At 46.6% G+C, this 25736-nt stretch overlaps 1 protein-coding gene across 1 annotated transcript; it reads right to left on the bottom strand.

Moving 5' to 3' along the window:
* Positions 1–1101: 1101 nt before the first annotated feature.
* Positions 1102–17503, bottom strand: LOC310710462 (procollagen-lysine,2-oxoglutarate 5-dioxygenase 1-like; the record flags this gene model as incomplete). The annotated part of the gene is made up of 8 exons (XM_083511323.1): positions 1102–1210; positions 1929–2050; positions 2200–2331; positions 5531–5632; positions 12373–12470; positions 15549–15612; positions 17322–17387; positions 17471–17503. 8 exons carry the CDS (start codon positions 17501–17503, stop codon positions 1102–1104), a joined length of 726 nt encoding a protein of 241 aa, XP_083367449.1.
* Positions 17504–25736: the final 8233 nt, after the last annotated feature.

Raw genomic sequence — 25736 nt, 5'->3', positions numbered from 1 at the left:
AAAAAAAGCATGAAACAAGGTATCAATTTGCTGTTATTTTTATTGTAAAGAATGCAGGGTGTGGAAGATGTGGGGAAGTCCAGTAGATTACGAAAAATTGTTTGGGAAATATGAATATTTTTTCTCTTTTTTCTTCTAATTTCTTCTTTTTTCTTCTGTAAAGTCGCTTTTGTTGAGTTATCGATTTAGTATTTGACCTTGGGAAAAAAGCAATAAAAAATATTATAAAACAAAAATAAAAACAAAAGTACAATAGAAGTTCCTTTGCATGTCTGGAGCCTGAGGCAAGTCAGGTGATGAGATTTGGCTTCCTTTGGCTAACAACGGAGCCCAGCAATTGTCACCTCTGAGAACTTCCTGGAGTCCTTTTGCCAGGGGAAAATAGCTTTGGAATGGGGGGGAACTGGGAAAGGAGATGATTTTATATTATTTTTAAAGCTAGGTGACTTCCCTGAGCTGTCAAGTTGGAAGGATATATTTAGGCATAATATTTGAAATATTTAACTTTAAAGATGTGCCCCACCTGTAATTTCCGTAACAAAAGGCAAGATATTCCCAGGTCTATTTGGCCCAAGATTAAATCTTCAGAACATGCATAAAATAAAGCCAAGTACATTTGCATAACTTCTCCAAGATTGTGGCATTTACTAAGCGAAAGGAACTATGCAGGACAATGAACTTCCAACTCTGGAAAACCTTACTCAGCAACTCCTCTGGGTTTTGATAGCCAGCCAAGCAGTTTCAAGCACATTTCCTCTTCCATAGGGGATAGAAACTTGCATCTTTTAAAGATTTGAAATACGAAAGCAGAGTCGCTCGGAAAACTGGAGTCCGTATCTCTTCCCCCCACCCCCAAACTCACACAAAATGGTGGAGTGGAGTGGGGGCACCTTGAATAATAGAACTGTATAGTTGGGAACTCCTGCAATGCAGGAATCATGTCGAAAATTAACAATCCAGTCCAAACGGAGACAGACTGTTGCATCAAGAGAGGTTTGTTTCAATCTGGCAGCTGCATCCAGATGTGGAACGCGGAAGGACCACACCTTCTCCCTAAACTTGCCCAAGGCACCCACAGAACAGGAAGCTGAGATAAACGACTCACTTGTTCTGTTCGATCAAGATCCGCAGTGCATCAGGGTTTTCCAGCACCACTTCGGCATCCACGCTGAAGTAATATTCACAGACTGGGTCTTGCCTGCACAGGTCCCTAAAGAGGCAATAAGCAGGCAGATCAGTCAGTCAGCCAGCCAGTCCGTGGCTGGCTCAAGAGGTTTTAAAGGGCAGATACTATCAAGAGTCACTGCCTATACCTTGGCCATCTCTCACCAGCAAACAAAAGGTCAGAAGCGTTACAGCATCAGGAGAGATAAAAAGGTAAAGGGACCCCTGACCATTAGGTCCAGTCGTGGCCAACTCTGGGGTTCTGGCGCTCATCTCGCTTTATTGGCCGAGGGAGCCGGTGTACAGCTTCCAGGTCGTGGCCAGCATGACTAAGCCGCTTCTGGCAAAGCAGAGAAGCACAGAAACACCGTTTAGCTTCCCGCCGGAGCGGTACCTATTTATCTACTTGCACTTTGATGTGCTTTTGAACTGCTAGGTTGGCAGGAGCAGGGACCAAGCAACGGGAGCTCACCCCATCGGGGGGATTCAAACCGCCGACCTTCTGATCAGCAAGTCCTAGGCTTTGTGGTTTAACCCACAGCGCCACTTGCGTCCCTACCAGGAGAGATAGTATGGTATAATTATTAAGAGTACTGGGCTAGGACCTGGGAGGCCCGGGTTCAAATCGCCACTCGGACATGAAGCTTACTGGGTGACCACTCTCAGCCTCGCCTACCTCACAGGGTTGTTGTGGGGAGAGAACGAGGGGGCCAGGAGAACAATGTGTGCCACCTTGAGCTTAATAATCATAATAATTGGCTTACATGCCCATGTTCCGGCCATCAGCATTCTCCACATGGTCATCCAGCCCAACCACTTTAACAGAGCGGTATTCTTGCCCGTGTTCGTTCACAAACTCCTCTACCTGGTCGAGGTGATGCTCCTCCTGGACACAACAACACAAAGCAGAACGCCTTATACCAGAGCTATGGCTGGTCTGGTCAAAACAGCCACGCTCACCAGCTGAGAGCTCAAAGGAGCAAAGGCTTCTGGGAGGCGAACGGCCCTCCCTAAGGATGGGACGAAGGCGCTCACCTGATTGTGGATGAAAAGCTGTTTCCGTTTCTTGGGGTAGCGCAGCTTCCGCAGGCGCTGGAAGAACGGGGTGAGGAACGGGGTGGGCTGCTCGACAAAGATGCCAATCAGGACCACAGGCAGCACATCTTCCTGCGTTCAGGTACGAGGGGAGAAAAGACAAGACTACATAAATAAGGCGAGACAGACCAAGACAGCCAGCCGTGATGAGCAACCTATATTTTCAGATAGGAATGTCAACATATGCTGGATCAGGTCGAAGGCTTGCTTCAGCAATAGAGAGCCCCTTTCAGCCTGAGGGCCACATTCTCTTCTGGGCAACATTCTGAGGGCCAGATACCAGTGGTGGGCAGGGCCAGAGGCAAAAGTGGGCGGAGCGACGAGTGTGAATTTCACCTTTCTACAGTGGGTTAGTTTCTACACACAAACCGCTCTGTCCTCCGTCCAGACAAGCAAGACCAGGGTTCGAGGATGCATGTTCTCTGCTCTTGGCCATTACTGGGGTCCAAAGATTACACACATGAAGGTGATGGATGGCTTGTGAAGGACCCTAAGTAAGAGGCAGGCAGGGAAGGGAAGATCTCCCAGGGTGGGAGGGTGGGGGAAGAAAGGAAAGCTCCCAGGTGAGAGCTGGGAGTGCCCACCTCTTTCTGTGTGAGAACTCCCTTTGAGACGGACCCTCCATTTTCTTTTCTCTTTTTGTTTTTATTTAGAATCATGGAGTCACAGAACTGTAGATTTGGAAGAGAGCACGAGGGCCACCTACGCCAACCACCCACAATGCACGTTTTTTTTTAACCCAATGTGGGGCTCGAACCCACAGCCCTGAGATGAAGAGTCTCATGCTCTACCAACTGAGCCATCCACTTTGATCCAAATAGCAACTGGACAGCAAAGCTAATTTCCTTTCTCTTCTTGTATTATGAAAGAGCTTCAACAAAATCTCTCTTTCAAATCAGAACCAGTGAAGGCAGTGAAGGTCCTGGAGGCGGTTGGAGGATGGATGGCGGCTAACAGATTGAGGTTGAATCCTGACAAGACAGAAGTACTGTTTTTGGGGGACAGGGGGTGGGCGGGTGTGGGGGATTCCCTGGTCCTGAATGGGGTAACTGTGCCTCTGACCAGGTGCGCAGCCTGGGAGTCATTTTGGACTCACAGCTGTCCATGGAGACGCAGGTCAAATCTGTGTCCAGGGCAGCTGTTTACCAGCTCCATCTGGTACGCAGGCTGAGACCCTATCTGCCCACAGACTGTCTCGCCAGAGTAGTGCATGCTCTGGTTATCTCCCGCTTGGATTACTGCAATGCGCTCTAGGTGGAGCTACCTTTGAAGGTGACCCGTAAACAACAACTAATCCAGAATGCGGCAGGTAGACTGGTGACTGGGAGCGGCTGCAGAGACCACATAACACCGGTCTTGAAAGACCTACATTGGCTCCCAGTATGTTTCCGAGCACAATTCAAATGTTGGTGCTGACCTTTAAAGCCCTAAATGGCCTTGCTCCAGTATATCTGAAGGAGCGTCTCCACCCCCATCGTTCTGCCCGGACGCTGAGGTCCAGCGCAGAGGGCCTTCTGGCGGTTCCCTCATTGCGAGAAGCAAAGCTACAGGGAACCAGGCAGAGGGCCTTCTCGGTAGTGGCGCCCGCCCTGTGGAACGCCCTCCCATCAGATGTCAAAGCGATAAACAACTACCTGACATTCAGAAGACATCTTAAGGCAGCCCTGTTCAGGGAAGTTTTTAATGTGTGATATTTTAGTGTATTTTTGGTTTCTATGGAAGCCGCCCAGAGTGGCTGGGCAAACGCAGCCAGATGGGTGGGGTACAAATAATAAATTATTATTATTATTATTGGGGGGAAAGGAAGAAATGCACTGGGGTAAAGCAACCTCGCTACATTTTAAGCCACTTAAAGTAGGAAATGGGACGCAGGTGGCGCTGTGGGTTAAACCACAGAGCCTAGGACTTGCAGGTCAGAAGGTCGGTGGTTCGAATCCCAGCGACGGGGTGAGCTCCCGTTGCTCGGCCCCTGCTTCTGCCAACCTAGCGGTTCAAAAGCACGTCAAAGTGCAAATAGATAAATAGGAACCACTCCGGCGGGAAGGTAAACGGCGTTTCCGTGCATTGCTCTGGTTCGCCAGAAGCAGCTTAGTCCTGCTGGCCACATGACCCGGAAGCTGTACTCCGGCTCCCTCGGCCAATAAAGCGAGATGAGCACTGCAACCCCAGAGTTGGCCACAACTGGACCTAATGGTCAGGGGTCCCTTTACCTTTAAAGTAGGAAAGGATGCATTTCAAGCGAAGCAAAATAACTCAATGGGGGTGTGAAGGAGAGGAGGGGCGTGTGGCCTGGAAATACGGGGTGCAGCCAGATGTTTCTGATTGTAATACTGTCCTTTATACAACTTTGCAATACTGGTTATGAGAGTGTGGCTTATAAGTATCAAAATAAATAAATTAAAAATAAGAGAGAGGTTCCGGTGATCCACTTGAGGCCCCTGGAGGTGAGGTTCCCCATCCAGGTTCTAGAATCCTATTTCTAACATTGGCCAACTAGGTACAGTGGTACCTCAGGTTAAGTACTTAATTCGTTCTGGAGGTCCGTTCTTAACCTGAAACTGTTCTTAACCTGAAGCACCACTTTAGCTAATGGGGCCTCCTGCTGCTGCTGCGCCGCCGGAGCACAATTTCTGTTCTCATCCTGAAGCAAAGTTCTTAACTTGAGGTATTATTTCCGGGTTAGCGGAGTCTATAACCTGAAGCGTATGTAACCTGAAGCGTATGTAACCCGAGGTACCACTGTACTTCTAGGAAACTCACCAGCACAACATGAAGGCAACAGACCAGGAACCGGGTGTCATGGGGACTACACCAGCTCCTATCAGCCCAAACCAGCAGGGCCACTGGTCGGGGATGATGGGAACTGTTGCCCAGCAAAATTAGGAGGACCACAGCTTTCCCATCCTTCCATCACAAGGCGGCAAGAGTCACGATGGGGATAGCTAGTGGGCAGTGATGGCAAGTGACAGCCTCATCCCAGGAAGGAGAACCTGTAGCCTACAATGCCCTGCTGGGACTCCAGCTTGCACCAGCCCCAACCAGAATGGGCAATGGCTGGGAATGGGGATGGTGGGAGTTTTAGCAGAGGTAGCTAGGCGCAGCTGTGGCAAGAGACGGTCTAGCTCAGCGAGTGGAGAATGTGTGTGACTCTCTGGTTGTTGTCTAACTCCCACCAGCCAGCACGGCTGATGAACAAGGCATGATGGGGGTTGGAGTCCAAAACAGGGCCCACAGGTATCCCAGCCTCCCCAACAAGTCAGCTGGTCCTTACTTTCAGGTCTGTGAGGCTCTTCAAGCTTTCGTTGCAAACCGTGCAGCCCGTCTCAAAGGTCCAGGTCCGAGGGATGTAGTTCCGCAGGTAGTTCAGCTGCAGCTTTTGAGGAGAGAGAAAGATTCCCAGATCGACACAAGACCTACCCACTCTGGAAGAATGGCAGACAAAGGTGATAGACTACATGGGACTGGCTGAAATGACTGGCAGAATCCGAGACCAGGGGAAAGAGACGACGGAAGAAGATTGGAGGAAATTTAAAATCTATCTTAAGAAATACTGTAAAATTAATGAGTGCTAAAATGTTGCGGTTATAGAAAATAGGGGATTACAGATGTAAAAGATTAAGTAAAAGAAAAGACTAAGGAAAAATTAGATAAAATCAAGGGGGAGGATTTGCTGAAATAATTTGGGAATTGGGATGCAGAAAGGGGAGGTACGGGGAAGTCGGCGAAGTAAGTTTTAAGAAAAAAAGGATTTGAAATTATACATGTTTGTTTTTGTGTGTGTATGTTTGTACTGTGTATTGTGTGTGTTTTTATAATTTGTGAAAATCCAATAAACATTTTGTCAGGGAACTGACATCAGAGCAGAGTGGAGAGGCGAGGCTCCCAGATTCTGCAGGAGAGGGAACTAGTAAGGGAAGAGAGAGAACGTCCTCTGGGGAAAGAAGTCCAGGTGACACCAGGAAGAAGGGAGAGGCAGAGAGCACTTCGGAGGGGAGGCTCCAAGACTCTTCCAGTGAAGTCAGTGAGGAGGGTGGAGGACCACCACTTGGCATGCCCACTCTGCGCAGAAGGCTTCCGCGCAGAGAGGTGAGGCGAAGGTTGTCCGTTAAGGAATTCTTATGCTGGAGGAAATTTAGGAGACGCCCACTCACGGATCCTGCCAGCGACTGAGCAGCAGCGCAAAGGGCTGCTCAGTCAGGGAAAGACGCAACCACCCCTAAGCAGTTTGGAACAGCTGGAGGTTTACACACAAGCAACCCCAATTCCCTTGATAGCAATCCGTGAGTCACTTACGTTGCTTGTGTGCAAGAGGACAGGGGCACAGTCATGAGTCAAACCGGAGGAGCCGGCGCAGGAGAGGGGGCCAAAGGCGGACAGAGTCTGGAGGAGAGAAACCGAGACTTGGAGCAGCAACTGGCTCTACTAGCGGCGCGGCTGGATGAAAGGAGGACACATGGTGCCCAGGGGAAGATTACCCCCATCACAAGAAAGGTACTGGGACTTGTGGAGAAGTTTGGGGGCAACCCCAGAGATTATAACGCTTTTAAGACAGAAGTGCAGTATGCGCTGGATCTGCAGTATGATGACTTTGCCGACGATGGGGGAAGAGTCGCTTTCGTGGTGGGGCACCTGGAAAGGAGGGCCAGAGATTGGGTCCGACCCTTAATGGCGGCGGAGAATGCGGCTTTGAAGGACTTGAGAAAGTTTTTTAGCGCGATGGACCACATGTTCTCGAGCGATGTTGAACAGAGTGTGACTTGTAAAGACTTGATGGGGTGCAAACAAGGAAACCAGTCAGTGAGAGAGTACTGGTCGAGATTTGCGATGCTGATCCATAAACTTGGGTGGGATCTGAGTTCAGAACCAGTACAAATGTTATTTGAGGAGGGCTTATCCTCTTGGGTGAGAGACGAACTTTCCCGCTCACCCCGTCCGGAATCAATGGACCAGCTGACCAAGTTGGCGCTCGCTGTAGGAGTCAGGCAAGAGACGCGCGCTCTGGAAAGGCGGGAAGGGAGAGCAGAGCTTTGGCATGACAACCGCATTCCAGACATGCCAGCGTCTACTGTGCCACCCGAGGAGCCAATGGAGATTGGAGGAGCGAGCGCGCGGGGGTTTTCAAACTCCAGCGAGGTGCGTAAGAAGGAGGGGAAAACCAGTAAGAGGTGTTTCCTATGCCAGCAGCCGGGACATTTTGCCAGAGTATGCCCTCAGAAGAAGGCGTGGCAAGGAATGGTGGGGGCAGTGGGGAGTGAGGAGGAAAGGAAAGAGGCGCCAGGAAACAGCAGTGCTTGGCTGCAGGAAGGCGGGCACAGCAGCCAGGCGAGCAACCAGTAGAAGTGCCCAAACCAGACCCTCCCCGAGCAGCCATCGCCATAGAGGTGGTGCTAGAACTCCCAAACGGACACCCCATCAAAGTGAAGGCGCTGCTGGATTCAGGCAGCTCTTGCAACTTCTTTAGCAAGGATTTTGCGCTAGAACACCAGCTACAGGTGGTGCCTCTAGAACATCCCCTGCAAGTAACCACTATTGATGGGAGAGAACTTTTGGGAGGGGAAGTGACCCACCAGACCCTGCCCATGAAAATGACAGTTTCCAGACACACTGAGACAATTGCCTTTCACGTAGCCACCTTAGCAGGATCACCAATCATACTGGGAATGAGTTGGCTGGCACTGCACGACCCAGTAGTAGGGTGGCACCAGCGGAAAGTCACCTTTGGGTCGGCCCACTGCGTAGAGCACTGCCATGGAGGGGAAAGCCTGAGGATGGCAGTAGCCAGGGTGGCAGGGAGGCAGTAGGGGGAAAAGGGAAGGTACCACCTCAGTATGCAGACTTGGAAGAAGTCTTCAGCGAGAAGGAGGCAGATCGGCTACCCCCCCCACAGGCCCTTTGACTGCCAGATCAACTTGCTCCCAGACGCTCAGCTGCCAGTGGGTAAGCTGTACGCCATGTCAGATAGGGAGATGCAGGAATTGCGGAAGTTTATTGACAAGAACCTGAAGCGAGGGTTCATAAGGGAATCAAGGGCGGTGGGGGGTAGTCCAGTGTTCTTTGTGGACAAGCGAGACTCCAAAGAGCCCAGGCTCGTAGTGGACTTTCACGCATTGAACAGGGTGTCGGAACCAGTGACCTTCCCAATGCCCAGAATTGATGACATCTTGGCCAGGGTAAGGAAAGGGAAGGTTTTTACCAAGCTGGACCTTCGGGGGGCGTACAACTTGATAAGGATGAGGGAGGGGGATGAATGGAAAACCACCATGTTCACCCCTCTGGGAGCCTTTGAGTACTTAGTTATGCCCTTCGGACTCCAATCAGGCTCATCCACATTTCAAAGTTTCATGCACCATGTGTTGGGGTCCCTGCTCTACAAGAATTGTGTAGCTTTCCTGGACAACGTCCTAATCTACTCAGAGAACGAGGAGCAGCATGTAAAAGACGTCAGGGAAGTGCTGAAGAGACTGCAGGAGCACCAGCTGTGGGTCAAACTGGAGAAGTGCCAATTCCACGCTCGAGAGGTGGAGTTCCTTGGCTATCGGTTGTCGGACAAGGGCTTGGCCATGGACCCGGGCAAGGTGCAGGCAGTGCTAGAATGGAAGCCTCCCAAGAATAGGAAGGACGTGCAGAGGTTCTTGGGGTTTGCAAATTTCTACAGGAAGTTCATCAAGAACTTCGCCCATCTAACGGCACCCATAACAGATTGTCTCAGCAGTAAGAAGAAGTTCGAATGGACGGAAGAGGCCCAGCGTTCCTTTGAAAAGCTTAAGAGGGCTTTCGCGTCGGAAGAGCAGCTCCTACATGTGGATCTGCGGAAGCCGATGAGGCTAGAGACGGACGCGTCAGACAGAGCTGTAGGAAGCATATTGCTCCAGCCGGGAAATGGAGGACAGTGGAAGCCGTGTGCCTTCTTTTCCAGGAAGCTGAACAAGTCAGAGCAAAACTATACGGTGTATGATCGGGAACTGCTGGCAATTCACGAGGCCTTTCGACAATGGAGACATTTTCTCATAGGCGCACAGCACAAAGTCCAGGTGTGTACTGACCACAAGAACCTGGAATATTGGAGAACGGCGAGAGTACTGAACCAACGACAGGTGCGGTGGGCTCAGGAGTTTTCCAAGTTTAATTTTGAGATTAGGTACGTGCCTGGGAAGGAAAATGTCAGAGCAGACGCCCTCTCTCGCAAGCCCAAATACGAGGAAGGGGAGGGAGGGCCAGAAGCACGTTATGTCATACCCGGGGACAGATGGGTGTGGGGGGGGAGTGTTCGTGGGGAGGCAAGAGCTGGCCGGTTTGACGAGGGATGATCAGTATGCACAAACCAAGATCAGGGAAATTGGTATTACTGGGGAAACTCAGGGGGGTTTGAAGTAAAGGACGGGGCATTGTACTATAAGGGTGCATTGTACATACCTGAGGGGGATTTGAGGAGCAGAATACTCAAACAACTGCATGACAACCCCACGGCGGGACATTTTGGCCAACACAAGACAATGCTACTGGTCACCAGGCAGTTCTGGTGGCCACGGGTGAGGGAAGATGTGAAGGAATATGTACGCGGGTGCCAGTGCTGCCAGAGAGCGAAGGGGGAGAGGGCAGCACCCGCGGGGTTACTGGAGCCCTTACCTACACCAGAGAGACCATGGGAGGTGGTATCAATTAATTTTATGACTGATTTACCCAAAGCCAGGGGAGAAACGGCAGTAATGGTGGTAGCTGACTTGATGACCAAAATGTGCCATTTTATTGCGTGCTCCCATGCGGTGTCTGCAGAAGAAACAGCAAAGCTGTTTGTAGAGCATGTTTTCAGGTTGCATGGCGCTCCCTTGAGGATTTTATCCGACAAAGGCCGGCAATTCACGTCCAGATTCTGGAGGAAGCTTATGAGTCTGCTGGACGTCGAGGTTAGTTTCTCGACGGCCAGACACCCAGAAACCAACGGACAAGCAGAGAGAGCTAACAGCATACTTCAACAATACCTACGCTGCTACGTCAACGAGAGGGAGAATGATTGGGTGGACAAATTAGCACTGGCTGAGTTTGCATACAATAACGCGGAACATGTGTCCACAGGGATGAGTCCGTTTATGGCGAATTACGGGTGTCACCCCAGGGCTTTCCCCGGGGAAGGGGAGGGAAGGTGGAGTGTTCCCGCGGCTGAACAATTTGTGGAAGAGATGGAGGCTTTACACCAACAGCTTAAGCTAAACCTGGAAAGGGCCAAGGAAGAGTACAAGAGGCAGGCAGACAAGCACCGCAGAGAGGGGGAAACCATAAGAGTGGGGGACCAGGTGTGGTTGTCTACCAAAGGGTTACCGTTCAAAGGAGGGTGTAAGAAACTACGGCCAAAGAGACTGGGACTGTTCGAAGTAGCCCAGCAAGTTAATTCGGTGGCCTTTAGGCTCAAATTGCCATCTCATATGAAACTGCACCCCATCTTCCACAGGTCCTTACTCTCACCGTTCAGGGAGGGGAGGGAATTTCTGGGTCAGCAAAGTGAAAGACCCTAGCATCCACAGATGGAGGAAAGGGAACTCAGTGGCCATGCAGCTGAAATTCTCGATTCCAGGTGGAGAGGGGGGCGAGTGGAATATTTGGTGGGAGGGGGAGTCAGAAGCGGAAAACGCATGGGTCCCAGCAGAAGAGATTAGGGATGAGTATCTGCAGGAGGAGTTTCATAGCAGGTATCCGAGAAAGCCCAAATCACCAGAGAGGTTCTGGGGGGAGCAATTTGGCACCACCGATGAAGAGGAAGAGTTTGTGGGGTTTCCCGCCTCCGAAGAGGAGGAAGGGGAATTATCCGAAGAAGAATCCGACTGGGGAGATGGGGGAGAGAGAAGAGAAAGCAACAAATAGAGAGAGGTGTGTGAATCATCAGATGGAGGGGAGAGTTCCTTCCGGGGGTTTCCTGCATCACCGTCCGAGGAAAGGACGGGGGAGGGGGAGGGCCCTGGGAGGGAGGTGGATGTCATGGAACTGACATCAGAGCAGAGGGGAGAGGCGAGGCTCCCAGATTCTGCAGGAGGGGGAACGAGTAAGGGAAGAGAGAGAACGTCCTCTGGGGAAAGAAGTCCAGGTGACACCAGGAAGAAGGGAGAGGCAGAGAGCACTTCGGAGGTGAGGCTCCGAGACTCTTCCAGTGAAGTCAGTGAGGAGGGTGGAGGACCACCACTTGGCACGCCCACTCTGCGCAGAAGGCTTCCGCGCAGAGAGGCGAGGCGAAGGTTGTCCGTTAAGGAATTCTTATACTGGAGGAAATTTAGGAGACGCCCACTCACGGATTCTGCTAGTGACTGAGCAGCAGCGCAAAGGGCTGCTCAGTCAGGGAAAGACGCAACCACCCCTAAGCAGTTTGGAACAGCTGGAGGTTTACACACAAGCAACCCCAATTCCCTTGATACATTTATATATATATATAAAAAGAAAGGTTCCCAGATCTTTAGTCGCAAAGCTGGGATGGAAACACTCGCTTTGCTCTGTTAAGTCTGCAAGCGAGGACATCTTTCCTTCTAGTCTCAGAACACGAAACTGGATCGTTCCAAAGGCCCATCTTGTTCTCCAAGTGGCTGCCCAGGTGCTCCAAAAATAGAAGTCTGCAAGCGGGGCCCAAGTTCAAGAAGCGCTCTCCTCTCCTTGGGACACTTTAGAGAAAAGGCGAGCGAGAGGCGAGATGGGAGAAGTTTACAGAATTATGCATGGCATGGATAGAAAAAGTTTTTTCTCCCTCTCTTGTGACACTAGAAATCACAGCCGAAGGTTCAGGACAGATGAAGTCCTTCTTCCCGCAGTGCAGGGTTAAACTGTGGAACTCACTGCCACAGGAGGCAGTGGTGGCCACGCACCTGGATGGCTTTAAAAGAGGGTCAGCCAAATTCATGGAGGAGGATAGGGCTTTTGATGGCTCCGAGCCACGATGGCTCTGCTTCCACCGTCAGATGCTTCTGAATGCCAACTGACGGAAACCACAGGAGAGGAGAGAGCTCTTGTGGTCAGATCCTGCTTGAGGGTTTCCCACAGGTCAGCCACTGTGAGACTAGATGGGCCACTGATCTGATCCAGCAGCTAGGCTCTGTTTAGGTCCCTATGGTTCTGGAACACCCTGACTGGCCTTACCTTGGTGGGGCCGTTGCCATGAATGACAACCGCGAGGGTGTCAAATGCGAGGTTCCGTGCTCTCACGCACCCGTTCTCAAACTTCAGGACCACCTCATCTTAAAAAAAAAGAGGGAGAGAACAGAAGGGAACAATGAACTACCATGCTTTTCCGTGTACAGTGGTACCTCTGGTTACGTACTAAATTTGTTCCGGAGGTCCGTTCTTAACCTGAAACTGTGCTTAACCTGAAGCACCACTTTAGCTAATGGGGCCTCCTGCTGCCACCGCACTGCGAGAGCACGATTTCTGTTCTCTTTTTTTTTAAAGATATTTATTAAGATTTTCAAAATATTACAAAAAGAAAAAAGAAAAATACAAAATAAAAATAGTTAAAAACAATTCAATCTTTCCGTTACTTATCTTTCATTTGCTTGTTTCCAGGACCTCCTCGCACCTCCCTTTTTTGTATTCCAATTCAGTTTGTTAGTTCAGCAAATCCTTCCCCTCTTGTTATCCTAGTCTTTAACCTTAAAATATTGTAACATTAAATTTTTACCTATTAATAATCCATTTTTCATATTCCCTTATAATATTACAGCTAAAAACCACTTAATTTCTATCCAACATCATTCTAACATTCATTAATTTTGCAGTATTTCTGTAAATAGTCTTTTCCTGTTCTTTCTTTCACCAATTAATCATCCACTTTTACTTTATTTAATCTTATTTCTCTTAAAACTTATATATCTAAGCTTATTCTTAAAACGTTTCCCCTAGGGTCAGAAAAAATTCCATTCCACGATTTTCCCATCTCTCATTAAAAGATAAAAGAAAAAAACAAAACAAATTATAATATATACATTTTAAATTCCCAATTTTCTTTCACCAACTCCCCTCCCCGGTTTCAGCCCCTAGCGATAGTTCCATCAATCTCAGAAGACCATCAACCCGGAGATCTTAAGTCCGAGGCTCTTAAATCTCTTTCATGTCCCCTCTGCCGGTCTTTTTTTCGCAGTCTTTGGTGTTAAAAAACAGATCTCGGTGAAGCTCCAACCCGTCGGTAGTCATATTCCTTCTTAGCAGGTATGCCAGACTTCCGTAGTTAAAAATAGAGCCTATAGGATATTCCAAATCTTCTTTCACACTCCTTTCAAATCCAAAGGCCCTAAAAACTCCAGCCTCCGCCTGACTCAGATTTGTGTCCCAAAAGTCATTTAATCTCCACATAGGGTGATCTCTCCATCTTTCATTTTCCAAACCAAGCCGGGCTTCCATCTCCAAAAACTGGCTCCTCCTAGTTGCCATCATGTAATGCCTCAAGTTATAGTCCACCATTTGCCTCTGTAGGGTTACGGCTTCCCCTTGCATCACTTTAATCACAACAGATTCCTCCTTCTCAGATTCTTCAATTTGTTCAGTTGGAAAAGATTCTTGTGCCGGATTCTTGTCAACTTCTTTACTAATGCCCACTTTTGTTCCCAAGGTTACAACATTGGTAGCCATAACATTTATCTGGTCTTGCAGCTTTCCCAACAAATAAAATGTTCTATTCAATTGACACTCGACTTCCTTCCCGACCGCCATCCTTAAGAAGTCCAAGGTCAAAACTAATTTCTCAGAACTTTTATTTAACAATTTCCCAGCTGCATCCTTACGACAGTATCCCAGAGCTCCCTCTAGAGGGACACAAGTTCCTTTTATCACTCCTTCCAGCACAAAGGTCCCAAACATAAGATTGTAACGATTCCTTCCTTCTTTTTAAATACTGAAACGGACAGTAGAAACAAAGTCCTTCTTTTATATCTTAATAGCTAGCTTGTATCTTGACAGCTAACTTGACAGCTGTCAGATTTATCCGTCAACGGGCTCTCACAGACCGCTCCCGGTTTTAGGGAAATGGCGCTTCAGTTCCCAAATTTTAACCCTCACCTGCAGGCTTCCCTGCTTCTAAGAAGATATTGATGGTAGTTTCAATCAGTGGAGTTTAGATCCTTTATGTAAGAATTTCCACGACCTTAGTTAACAAGTTTTTTGCTTCAGTTTATTTACAGAAAGGGGAGGTGGACTTCCTGTTTAGACCTTCCCCAATTTAAAAATACTTTAAAAGCCCAATTTCCGTTCTACTCACGGGTTGTTGTTTAAAATCCAATTGTCCACAAGAAAAAGTCAGCACTCTCCAGCAACGGCTATGCGGCTCCGCTCCGCAAAAAAAGCAGTTGACTCAGCACCGCGCCAATGACCCCGCTCCGCTCCGAAGCCCGTAAACGGGTCTCCTTGCGAGTTGGGGGGGGCGCAAAAGGTGCCCGCCGAGTCCCACGTTCATAGGCTTCACCCGCCTATGATTTCTGTAGGGTCCCCGCTTCGCCGTAGCGGTATAGACCCAATTTCCGCGGAGCTAGTCCCTCCAGATCGGAGGGAGTCCGCCATTAGCTGATGGCGCTAACCCGGAAGTCCGCACAATTTCTGTTCTCATCCTGAAGCAAAGTTCTTAACCTGAAGCACTATTTCTGGGTTAGTGGAGTCTGTAACCTGAAGTGTTTGTAACCTGAAGCGTATGTAACCCGAGGTACCACTGTAGTTATTTCCGCACTTGCTGATTATGACAAAAACATCAAAACAATATGAAGAAATAAGTCATTAATTGCGTATCGGTTGTTGACTTCTTTAAAAAAAAAGAAAGAAACAAAATAAAACACAATGTTTTGAGAGAGTAACAATCACCTACACCCCCTACGATCTAGTTTTGGTTCCTGCCATAGCCTTAGGCAAAGTTTTTTGTAGCTACTTGCATCAAAAGCTCAGCCAAAACCTGCTTTTGTTCAGGGCATGCAGAGATCAGAGCAGCCAGAAGGATATGGATTAAGAAACTTCCACGATGCCTGACTGCAACTTTGCAAGATGACTTAAGAGGTTGAAACCAACTACTTACAGCAGCCCCACTGAAAATAATGGAACTAAGCTAGTCATGCCCACTCATTTCAAAGGGTCCATTCATTTATTACCATTTACATCCCGTCCTTCCTTCTGAAAGCGCCCAGGACAGCAAGCACTTTTTAAAATTATCAAATAAAATCATTTAACTCCCTGTCAACAGGCAGGGAGTTTCACTGTTAAAAACCTGACTCCTCACAAACCCCAGAACTGAGGTTGCAGAAATGCAAGACACTTCTCCATCTCCTTTCTCAGATGCTCACCTAGGGCTCCATTCAGGTTTTGAAATATCCGACACCTGTGATCCAAAGTGATATTGATGTTTGTCTATGGGAGAGACAAAATAAAATAGAAATCACATTATTGTAAGAGCTGGGAAAGGGGTTTTGGAATTCTGGCTCTTCTCTCTAAAGCAAAACGTCTGTTTACACCAGACAGGTACAAATCGTGGACCACCAAGTCATTTCAATACTGTCCGCTTGTGGGTGGTGGATTTTTAAATTTGGAAAGAGCTCCAGCAAAGGAACAACTTTCAGCTCCCTATTGTTCCTTAGAAGCCTTATCCACCCCACACCTGACATCCTGATGGGCCGAACGGCGAGCATCCTGGTGGCCAAGTTTGGCTGACGGCCACAGGTTCCCAAACAAGTAGCTTTATTTCATTACATATATATAATTTAGGGGTTGTTTGGTCACCAGTGGAGGCCAAAGCAGTGAAGAGACTCAATACGGAGGCCGGATGGCCGAAGTATTGGGAAATCTTAGAACAGGATGGAGACAAGTTCAGACTACAAAGTCAGGAGAAATTGAAGCATAAAGTTGGAAACTGGTTTCAATATCGTCAAATAATGGAATTTTTTAAACAGGACAGGAAAATTGGTTTCCAGGTGGAAAAATCAAAATTAGAAACTGAACTGTTAGAACCCAATACTAAGATTTTATCTAGAATGTATAACTTGCTGTTGAAATGGAACACACAGGATGAAACAGTAAAATCTGCTATGATTAAGTGGGCTCAGGATGTTGGACATAACATCATGTCAGCTGACTGGGAATGGTTATGGAACACCGGTATTAAATTTACGGCATGTAATGCCTTAAAGGAAAACATTATGAAAATGGTATACAGGTGGTACATGACCCCAGTCAAGCTGGCAAAAATCTATCATTTGCCTGATAATAAATGTTGGAAGTGTAAAGAGACTGAAGGTACCTTTTATCACCTTTGGTGGACTTGCCCGAAGATTAAGGCCTTCTGGGAAATGATCTATAATGAAATGAAAAAGGTACTTAAATGTACCTTTCCCAAAAAGCCAGAGGCCTTTCTTCTGGGCATTGTCGGCCAATTGGTGACAAAGAAGGATAGAACTTTTTTTATGTATGCTACAACAGCGGCAAGAATACTCATCGCAAAGTATTGGAAGACACAAGATTTACCCACTCTGGAAGAATGGCAGATGAAAGTGATGGACTATATGACATTGGCCGAGATGACAGGCAGAATCCGTGACCAACGAAAAGAGACGGTGGAAGAAGACTGGAGAAAATTTAAAAGTTATCTGAAGGACTATTATAAACTTAATGAATGTTAAAAATGTCGTGGTTTTCAGAAACAAGGGGGTACAGGGATATATGGTTAGAAGATAGAAAAGAACTAAGTTGACAGAGACTTGAAAGTAATAATTGGGAGTTGCTAGTTGAAGTATGGACATTGGGATGCAGAGAGGGGGGGTATGGGGAAGTCCAAGAAAAGAGGTTTATAAGAAAATATGTACGAAACTATGCGTGTTTGTTTGTCATTTTCATTGTTTGTTTGTCTTTTTAAAACGTTGTAAAACCAATAAAAATTTTATAAAAAAAAATATATATATAATTTAGGGGTTGTTTGAGCACCCAATAGCTTGTTTTATGTTTTATGTGTATTATATTGATTGTAAATAAAATATTCATTTTTATTAAAATGGGGAGAAAGTAACTACATTTTAAAAAGCTTGCCTGGCACACATGCACACAGCTTCTCTGCGCCGTGAATTTACCCGTTTTTCTGGATCCAAAAAGACTTTCGTATAAAACAGCTGGTCGCTATCACTGCCAAGACCCTCCTAATCTGCTACAAGCTTGTAGAGGTGTGAAGCGTAGCCTATGAACCCTGTCAGGAAGAGAGAGAGATGGAGAGAGAATTAACTTTCCCTTTTTTGCCTTCAAGGTCAAGAAACATTCCAGGCCACATTAAATACCTAAACGCAAGTGTCAACAACTCTGGTTTCTAAAGAATAAGAAATACTGTGTTTTTTGCTCCATAAGATGCACCAGACCGTAAGGCACACCTAGTTTTTGGAGGAGGAAAACAAGAAAACAAATATTCTGAATCCCAGAAGCCAGAACAGCAAGAGGGATCTGGCTTCTGGGATAGCCTCTGGCTGTTCTGTCTTCTGGGATAGCCATGCACAGCCTCTCCTGGGCAGCGGGCAGAAGCCAAGAGAGGCGCTTCGCTGAAGGGGCACTGCGCAAAGAGCGAGAGCTGCGCAGTGCCCCTTCAGTCAAGCGGGAAGAGGAACAGAAGGGGCTCCGTTCCTCCTCCCGCTTCGCTGAAGGGGCGCTGTGCAGCTCTCCCTCTCTGCGCAGTGCCATTCGCTCCATAAGACGCACTAACATTTCCCCTTACTTTTTAGGAGGGAAAAAGTGCGTCTTATGGAGCGAAAAATACGGTAAGTTCATGTTGATCTGCAAGAGAAGTGTGCATAAGAACCCAAGAAGTGCCTTCAGCTGGATCAGGCCAATGGCCCATCTAGGCCAGCCTCTGGTTCTCACAGTGGCCAGCTAGATGCCTCTGGGAAGCCCTCAAGGAGGACCTGAGCACAAGAGCCCTCTCCCCTGTGATTTCTCATGGTGTTCGGAAGCATTGCTGCCTCTGATTGTGCAGGCAGAGCATAGCCATTGTGGTGAGTAGCCATCAATCGTTCTCTACTCATCCATGAATTTGTCCAATCCTCTTTTAAAGCCATCTAGGTTGCTAGACATTGGGACGCGGGTGGCGCTGTGGGTTAAACCACAGAGCCTAGGACTTGCCGATCAGAAGGTCGGCGGTTCGAATTCCCGCGACGGAGTGAGCTCCCGTTGCTCGGTCCCTGCTCCTGCCAACCTAGCAGTTTGAAAGCATGTCAAAGTGCAAGTAGATCAATAGGTACCGCTCTGGTGGGAAGGTAAAAGGCATTTCCATGCGCTGCTCTGGTTCGCCAGAAGCGGCTTAGTCATGCTGGCCACACAACCCGGAAGCTGTACGCCAGCTCCCTCGGCCAATAAAGTGAGATGGGCGCCGCAACCCCAGAGTCGGCCACGATTGGACCTAATGGTCAGGGGTCCCTTTACCTTTACCTTTACTAGGTTGCTAGACATCACTGCCTCCTGTGGAGCCAGTTCCATGCAGACCTCAGTGCTATGCAGAACTCTTCATCATTAAGCAGAAGTGTGTGTTTTTTTTTAAGAAGTCTGAAAAGGGACTACTACCTAAAGTAATTAAGAATCATTGCTTTTTTAAAAAAAAAAAGCCTACATCTTTCTCAGGGTAGAAGCACATCCCAGACTTACCTCGCTTTTGGTTCTGCTTAGACAAGGTGCTTTGTGTTAACTGGAAATGTTCCATTTCTGTATTAGTTGGCTGAAGGAAATGTATATCCCTTCAGCCATTTTGCAGTTGTAGCTGCACAACGAAGGATCAAGTAATGATTATTTAGTTCAGGGAGAAGGCAGTATCCTTTGCAGACTTGCATTGTGCACCCAGAAAGGGGTAAGCTTCCAGATCTCATTATTATGAAGCACTAGAAAGAACGTTACTAAATTTTGGACATTGTAGATTTATCCCGTTCTGGTGCTTGCAATGTCTTTTGTTCTGTAGCTGTGTGATATGTGCTTATGCTGTATTGTGATAGTCGTTGCCTATAAACAATAATATGTATTGAATGGAACTGAATTACCGTATTTTTTGCTCTATAGGACGTATCCGACCATAGGACGCACCTTGTTTTAGAGGGGTAGAACAAGAAAAAAAATTCTCTCCCTCTCTGCGCAGTGCCCCTTCAGTGAAGCGGCAGAGAGGGAAAGCTGTGCAGCGCCTCTCCAGCGAAGCAAAGCCATGAGAGCGAGAGGGATCGGTGCGCACCGACCCCTCTCGCTCTCCTGGTTTCAGCAAAAGCAACCCAAAGCCTCCGGAGCGCGGCAGGAGCGCTCCCACTGCGCTTCGGAGGCTTCGCGTTGCTGTCGCTGAAGCCAAGGAGCCTGCATTCGTTCCATAAGACGCACACACATTTTCCCTTAATTTTTGGAGGGGGGAAAGTGTGTCTTATAGAGCGAAAAATACAGTATTATGAAGCAAAATAAAAAAATTCCTTCCAGTAGCACCTTAAAGACCAACTAAGTTAGTTCTTGGTATGAGCTTTCGTGTGCATGCACACTTCTTCAGATACCAAGGTTGTGTGCATGCACGGCTACCTATCTGTAACTAGTATTATGAAGCAAACTCTCAAAACCCATTGGCTCACATGGTGACTCACCAGTCCCCAAACTATGGAACTGACTCCCACAGGAGCCAATGAGGCCCACCAACTTGGATAGCTTGAAAAGAAGATTAGACAAATACAAAACGGTCACTGATGTCTACTAGCGGGTCCTCGCAGCGGAATCACATCCATCCAGTGCTTTACCAACTGCACTGTCTCCCGGTGGAGTACAGGATCGGGTTTAAGGTGCTGGTTTTGACCTTTAAAGCCCTATGCAGCCTAGGACCCTCGTACCTACGGGACCTACGTACTCTCCTGGTATGCCCCACAGAGGACCTTAAGGTCCAGAAATAACAACATTTTGGAGATCCCAGGTCACAAGGTGGTTAGATTGGTCTCAACTAGGGCCAGGGCCTTTTCAGTACTGGCCCCGACGTGGTGGAACACTCTGTCACAAGAGACTAGGGCCCTGCGGGACTTGACATCTTTCTGCATGGCCTGCAAGACAGAGCTGTTCCACCTGGCCTTTGGTTTGGACTCAGTCTGACCCTTATGTTTTCCCTCCCCTTACGGTTTTGATCCATGGGCTACTTTTAAAATGAGGCTGAATTTTAAATTGCATTTTAACCTGTATTTTAAATTGACCCCCCCCCCATTATGTGTTTACTGTGATTTTATTGGTGTTAGCTGCCCTGAGCCCGGCTCTGGTCAGGTATAAATACAATTTATTATTTATTATTATTATAGCTAGAATGGCTGTGCTCTGCCTACATGGCTGGAGGCAGCAAAGCTTCTGGTTACCAGTTGCTGGAAAACACAGGAAGGGAGAAAGTGCTCTTGTGCTTGGGATTTTTTTCTTCTTCTGTTCTTGCGTTTTGAAACTTGAACCCAGTTCCTGCTCTCTCATTCCTTTTTCCCCCAAGTTTTTTATTGATTTTCCAAAATTTTTCAACAAACAAACGAACATACCGTCTTTTTCGCCCTATAAGATGCACTTTTCCCCCTCCAAAAATTAAGGGGAAATGTGTGTGCGTCTTATGGGGCGAATGCAGACTCCTTGGCTTCAGCGATAGCAACGCGAAGCCTCCGAAGCCTGCGCTCCGGAGGCTTCGCGTTGCTTCCACTGAAGCCAGGAGAGTCTGCTCTTTGAGGCTGGCGGTGGGGGAAAGCAGCGCTTCCACCATCGCCAGCCCCAGAGGATGGGGGGCAGCGGGAAGGCGCGCGACGCCTTGCCACTACTCTCCAACCCGACTTCGAGGCTGGCGGTGGGGAAAGCAGCGCTTCCCCCATCGCCAGCCCCAGAGGATGGGGGGCAGCAGGAAGGTGTGCGACGCCTTCCCGCTACTCTCCAACCCTCCTTTGGGCTTTTGCGGGACATGGGGGAATTCCCCCACCTCCCGCAAAAGCAGGCAAAAGCCGCGCACTCTTTAAAGAGGCTCTGCGACTTCTGCTGGCATTTCTACGAGGGAGGGTGATTCCTAGAAAAGCCCGCAGGAGCCGCACACCCTTTAAAGAGCAAGTGGCTCTTGGGGGCTTTTCCCCAAGGAGGGAAAAGGGACTGACTGGCTGAGTCAGTCCCTTCTCCCTCCTGTGGGCTTTTGCGGGAAATGGGGGAATTCCCCCACCTCCCGCAAAAGCCTGCAAAAGCCGTGCGCTCTTTATTTTTTTTATTTTTTTTATAAATATTTTATTGAGTTTTAACAAATAAGAAAAAATTCAAGAAAAAAATACAAAAACAAGAAGAATACAAAGTCACAAAATACGGTACAAAAATACAAACATTAAACACTACGAAAGAAAGAAGAAAAAAGAAAAAAAACAAAAAACACATGTAATAACAAAAAACAAAAAATCCCTCTTTCTTAATTTCTCATCTTCAATTAACTTATTTTCCCGACTTCCTCACGTCTCCCGTTCTTGTATCCCTTTTAAGAATTAATTCAGCAAATTCATATCCTATTAATTTATCTATTATTGATCCAATCTTACATTTTACTTTGTTGCTAGAACCCCTGCGGTTCATTTCAATGTCATCAACATTCAAAAATTTTACAATGTTTCTGCAAATAAATTTTAAATTTCCTCCAATCTTCCTCCACCGACTCCTCTCCCTGGTCTTGGATTCTGCCAGTCATTTCCGCCATCTCCATGTAGTCTATTAGTTGCATCTGCCAGTCTTCCATGGTGGGTAAATCTTGTGTCTTCCAATGCTTTGCGATGAGGATTCTTGCTGCTGCTGTAGTATACATAAAAAAGGTTCTGTCCATCTTTAACACCGATTGGTCCACTATGCCCAGGAGGAAGGCCTCTGGTTTCTTCGGGAAAGTATATTTAAATACCTTTTTCAGTTCATTATATATCATCTCCCAGAATGTCTTAATCCTTGGGCACGTCCACCAAAGGTGAAGAAATGTACCTTCGATCTCTTTACATTTCTAACATTTGTTATTGGGCAGATGATATATTTTTGAAAGCTTGACTGGGGTCATGTACCACCTAGACATCATTTTCATAATATTCTCTCTTAAGGCATTACATGCCGTAAATTTAATCCCGGTGGTCCACAACTTCTCCCAGTCAGCAAACATAATATTGTGACCTATATCTTGTGCCCATTTTATCATTACAGATTTTACCGTTTCTTCCTCAGTATTCCATTTCAACAGCAGATTGTATATTCTTGAAAGTATCTTAGCATTGGGTTCTAACAGTTCTGTTTCTAGCTTTGATTTTTCCACTTGGAAACTGTCAGGGAACTGCCATCGGAGGGACAGGTGGTGGAGGGGCTCAGGGAGGAAGGAAGAGACTCAACAGCTGAAGCAGGAACCAGCAGGGGGAGGAGTGGATCTCTGAGGGAATGCGAGCAGGAGGGAGGGCTCAGAGACGCTTCCAGCGAGAACAGTGGGGAGGTATCTGAAGCTCCCATAGGGAGACCCACGCCTCGCCGGAAACTGTTACGCCGTGAGTCCAGAAGGCGGGTTTCCGTTAAGGAGCTCTTATGTTGGAGACGATTCCGAAAACAACCACTGTCGGAATCTACAAGTGACTAGGGCAGACATGTTTGTGGAGCTCTGTCACACACAGAGGTTTGTGAAGCAGCACAAACTCTGAGGGAGCACGATTTTACGCACAAGCAGCTAATCATCCCATCACAGAAACCAATTTTTTTATCCGAATTATAAACCTCTCTTATTTGAAAATAGTGTAACCAGTCTCGCACCTTCTCTTTGAGTTTGTCATAACTCTGCAATTTCAATTTATCACCTTCCTGTTCTAAAATTTCCCAGTATTTTGGCCATTTGGCTTCCATGTTAAGTTTTTTCAAGGCTTTCGCCTCCATAGATGATAGCCACCTTGGAGTTTTGCTCTCAAAAAAGTCTTTATACCTTATCCAGACATTAAACAAAGCTTTTCTGACAATATGGTTTTTGAATGCCTTATGCGCTTTTATCTTGCCGTACCATAGATATGCATGCCACCCAAATACATTATCATTCCCTTCAAGATCCAAAACATCTGTATTCTCAAGAAGTAGCCATTCTTTCAGCCAGCAAAAAGCTGCTGACTCATAATAAAGTTTTAAGTCTGGCAGGGCAAACCCCCCTCTTTCTTTAGCATCAGTAAGTATTTTAAATTTTATTCTGGGCTTTTTGCCCTGCCAGACAAATCTAGATATGTCTCTTTGCCACTTCTTGAAACAGTCCATCTTATCAATAATTTGCAATGATTGGAATAAAAATAACATCCTCGGCAATACATTCATCTTAATAACAGCAATTCGACCCAGCAAGGAAAGCTTCAATTTCGTCCAAGTTTCTAGCTCTTTTTTCACCTCAGACCAACATTTCTCATAATTATCTTTAAATAGATTCACATTCTTAGATGTCATGTTCACTCCCAAGTATTTTACCTTATTTACTAATGTTAAATCTGTTTCGTTCTGAAACCTCTCTCTTTCTGTGTCAATTTTTTCTCCAAAACCTTGGTTTTCAACTTGTTCAGTTTAAAACCTGCCACTTGACCAAATTCCTGGATTACTTCTAAAGCCCTCTTAGTACTGGGTATTGGCTCCTGTAATGTCATAACAAGATCATCTGCAAAAGCTTTAATTTTGTATTGTTTAACTCCGACCTGAATACCTTGAATCAAATGGTCCCTTCTGATCATATTTAGCAAAACCTCCAGGACTGAAATAAAAAGCAATGGGGAAATTGGGCAACCTTGTCGTGTCCGTTTCTCTATTTTGAACTCTTCTGTAACCATATTATTTACTATCAATTTAGCTTTTTGTTCAGAGTATATCGCACCTATACCATTTTCAAAATTCTGTCCAACCCCCATCCCCTGAAGATTTTTCTTCATAAAACTCCAGGAAATATTGTCAAAGGCTTTCTCCGCATCCACAAAAATTAAAACGGCTTTTGTATTAATGTTCACCTGTAGCTTCTCTAGAATATTAATAATATTCCTCGTGTTGTCCGATAAGTGTCTTCCAGGAAGAAAGCCAGCCTGGTCTTTATGTATCACTTCTGCCAGAACTTTTTTCAATCTTCTCGCCGAAATATCTGCAAAAAATTTGTAATCCACATTAAGTAGGGATATGGGGCGATAGTTCTTAAGTTGTGTCTTTTCAGACTCAGTTTTCGGTATAAGTGTGATGTACGCTTCTTTCCACGTCTCAGGTGCCCTTTTCCCTTCCATGATTTCATTACAAACCTCCTTCAAAGGTTGAATTAAATAGTCTTTCAAAGTTCTGTAATACTTGGAGGTTAATCCATCAGGTCCTGGAGATTTGCCCAGTTGCATATTTTGAATCGCGCCTTCCACCTCTTGTTCGGATATTTTATAGTTCAATAAAGCTTTATTTTCTTGAGAAATTTCCTGTAATCCATTGGTGTTCAGAAATTGATCAATTTTCGACTCCATCTGCGGCCCTTGTGTATATAGTTCTTTAAAATATTTCTAGAAGCAACTTCTAATCTCCTGTGGCTTCTGAATGTTCTTTCCATCCACTTCGAGATTAGTGACAGTATTTAATTTTTGTCTCTTCTTCAACTGCCATGCTAGCAGCTTTCCACATTTATTGGCTGATTCGAAGGTTTTTTGTCTCATCTGTTTAACTTTCCATTCAATGTCCTGATTTATCAATTTCATAAATTGTACTTGATGTAACTTAATTTCTCTCAAGATCTCTTGGGATTTTGGTTTTTTCTCTCCTCTTATTTTCTCCAAAATCTTCTCCTTTTTCTCATTTTGGATTTTCCTTTTTATTGCATTTCGTTGTATCAAAAACCCTCTCATCACAGCTTTGCTTGCGTCCCAGATTGTTCTTTTTCCCACTGTAGTCTTCAAGTTTATCTCAAAATAGTCTTTTATAGTTTTTTGGGCCTTCTTGATAGTTTCTGAGTCTCTAAACAAGGCGTCATGAATCCTACATCTGAAGGAGCCATTCAATGTTGGTTTCATTTCCATCTTCACAGGGTTGTGGTCGGAGCAGATTTTTGGGCAGATTTCCGCTTTACGGATCTTGGGAGCCATTCCTCTGGTTCTCCAGATTTGGTCAATCCTTGTCCAGGTCTTTTGGGCTTCAGAAAAAAAAGTCCCCTCTTTACCTAGGGGGTTCTTGGTTCTCCAGATGTCAATTAGGTCCATATTGTCTGTCATTTCAAAAAAGGTTTTCGGTAGTCTTCCGTCTTTTGTCACCACTTGTCTTTCTGACTTATGCATATTTGTCGATACCACGCCATTCATATCTCCAAGCATAATAATGTTTAAGTCCATATAGTCCAACAATGTCTCATGCAGTTTCTTGTAAAATTCTGCTTTCCCCTCATTTGGTGCATATATCATAGAATCATAGAATCATAGAGTTGGAAGAGACCACAAGGGCCATCGAGTCCAACCCCCTGCCAAGCAGGAAACACCATCAGAGCACTCCTGACATATGGTTGTCAA

Source organism: Podarcis liolepis (assembly GCF_965112155.1).
Source record: "Podarcis liolepis genome assembly, chromosome: 7".
Classification (NCBI taxonomy): domain Eukaryota; kingdom Metazoa; phylum Chordata; class Lepidosauria; order Squamata; family Lacertidae; genus Podarcis; species Podarcis liolepis.
Note: the sequence above shows the minus strand (reverse complement) of the source record. Positions and strands in the feature narration are given on the sequence as shown.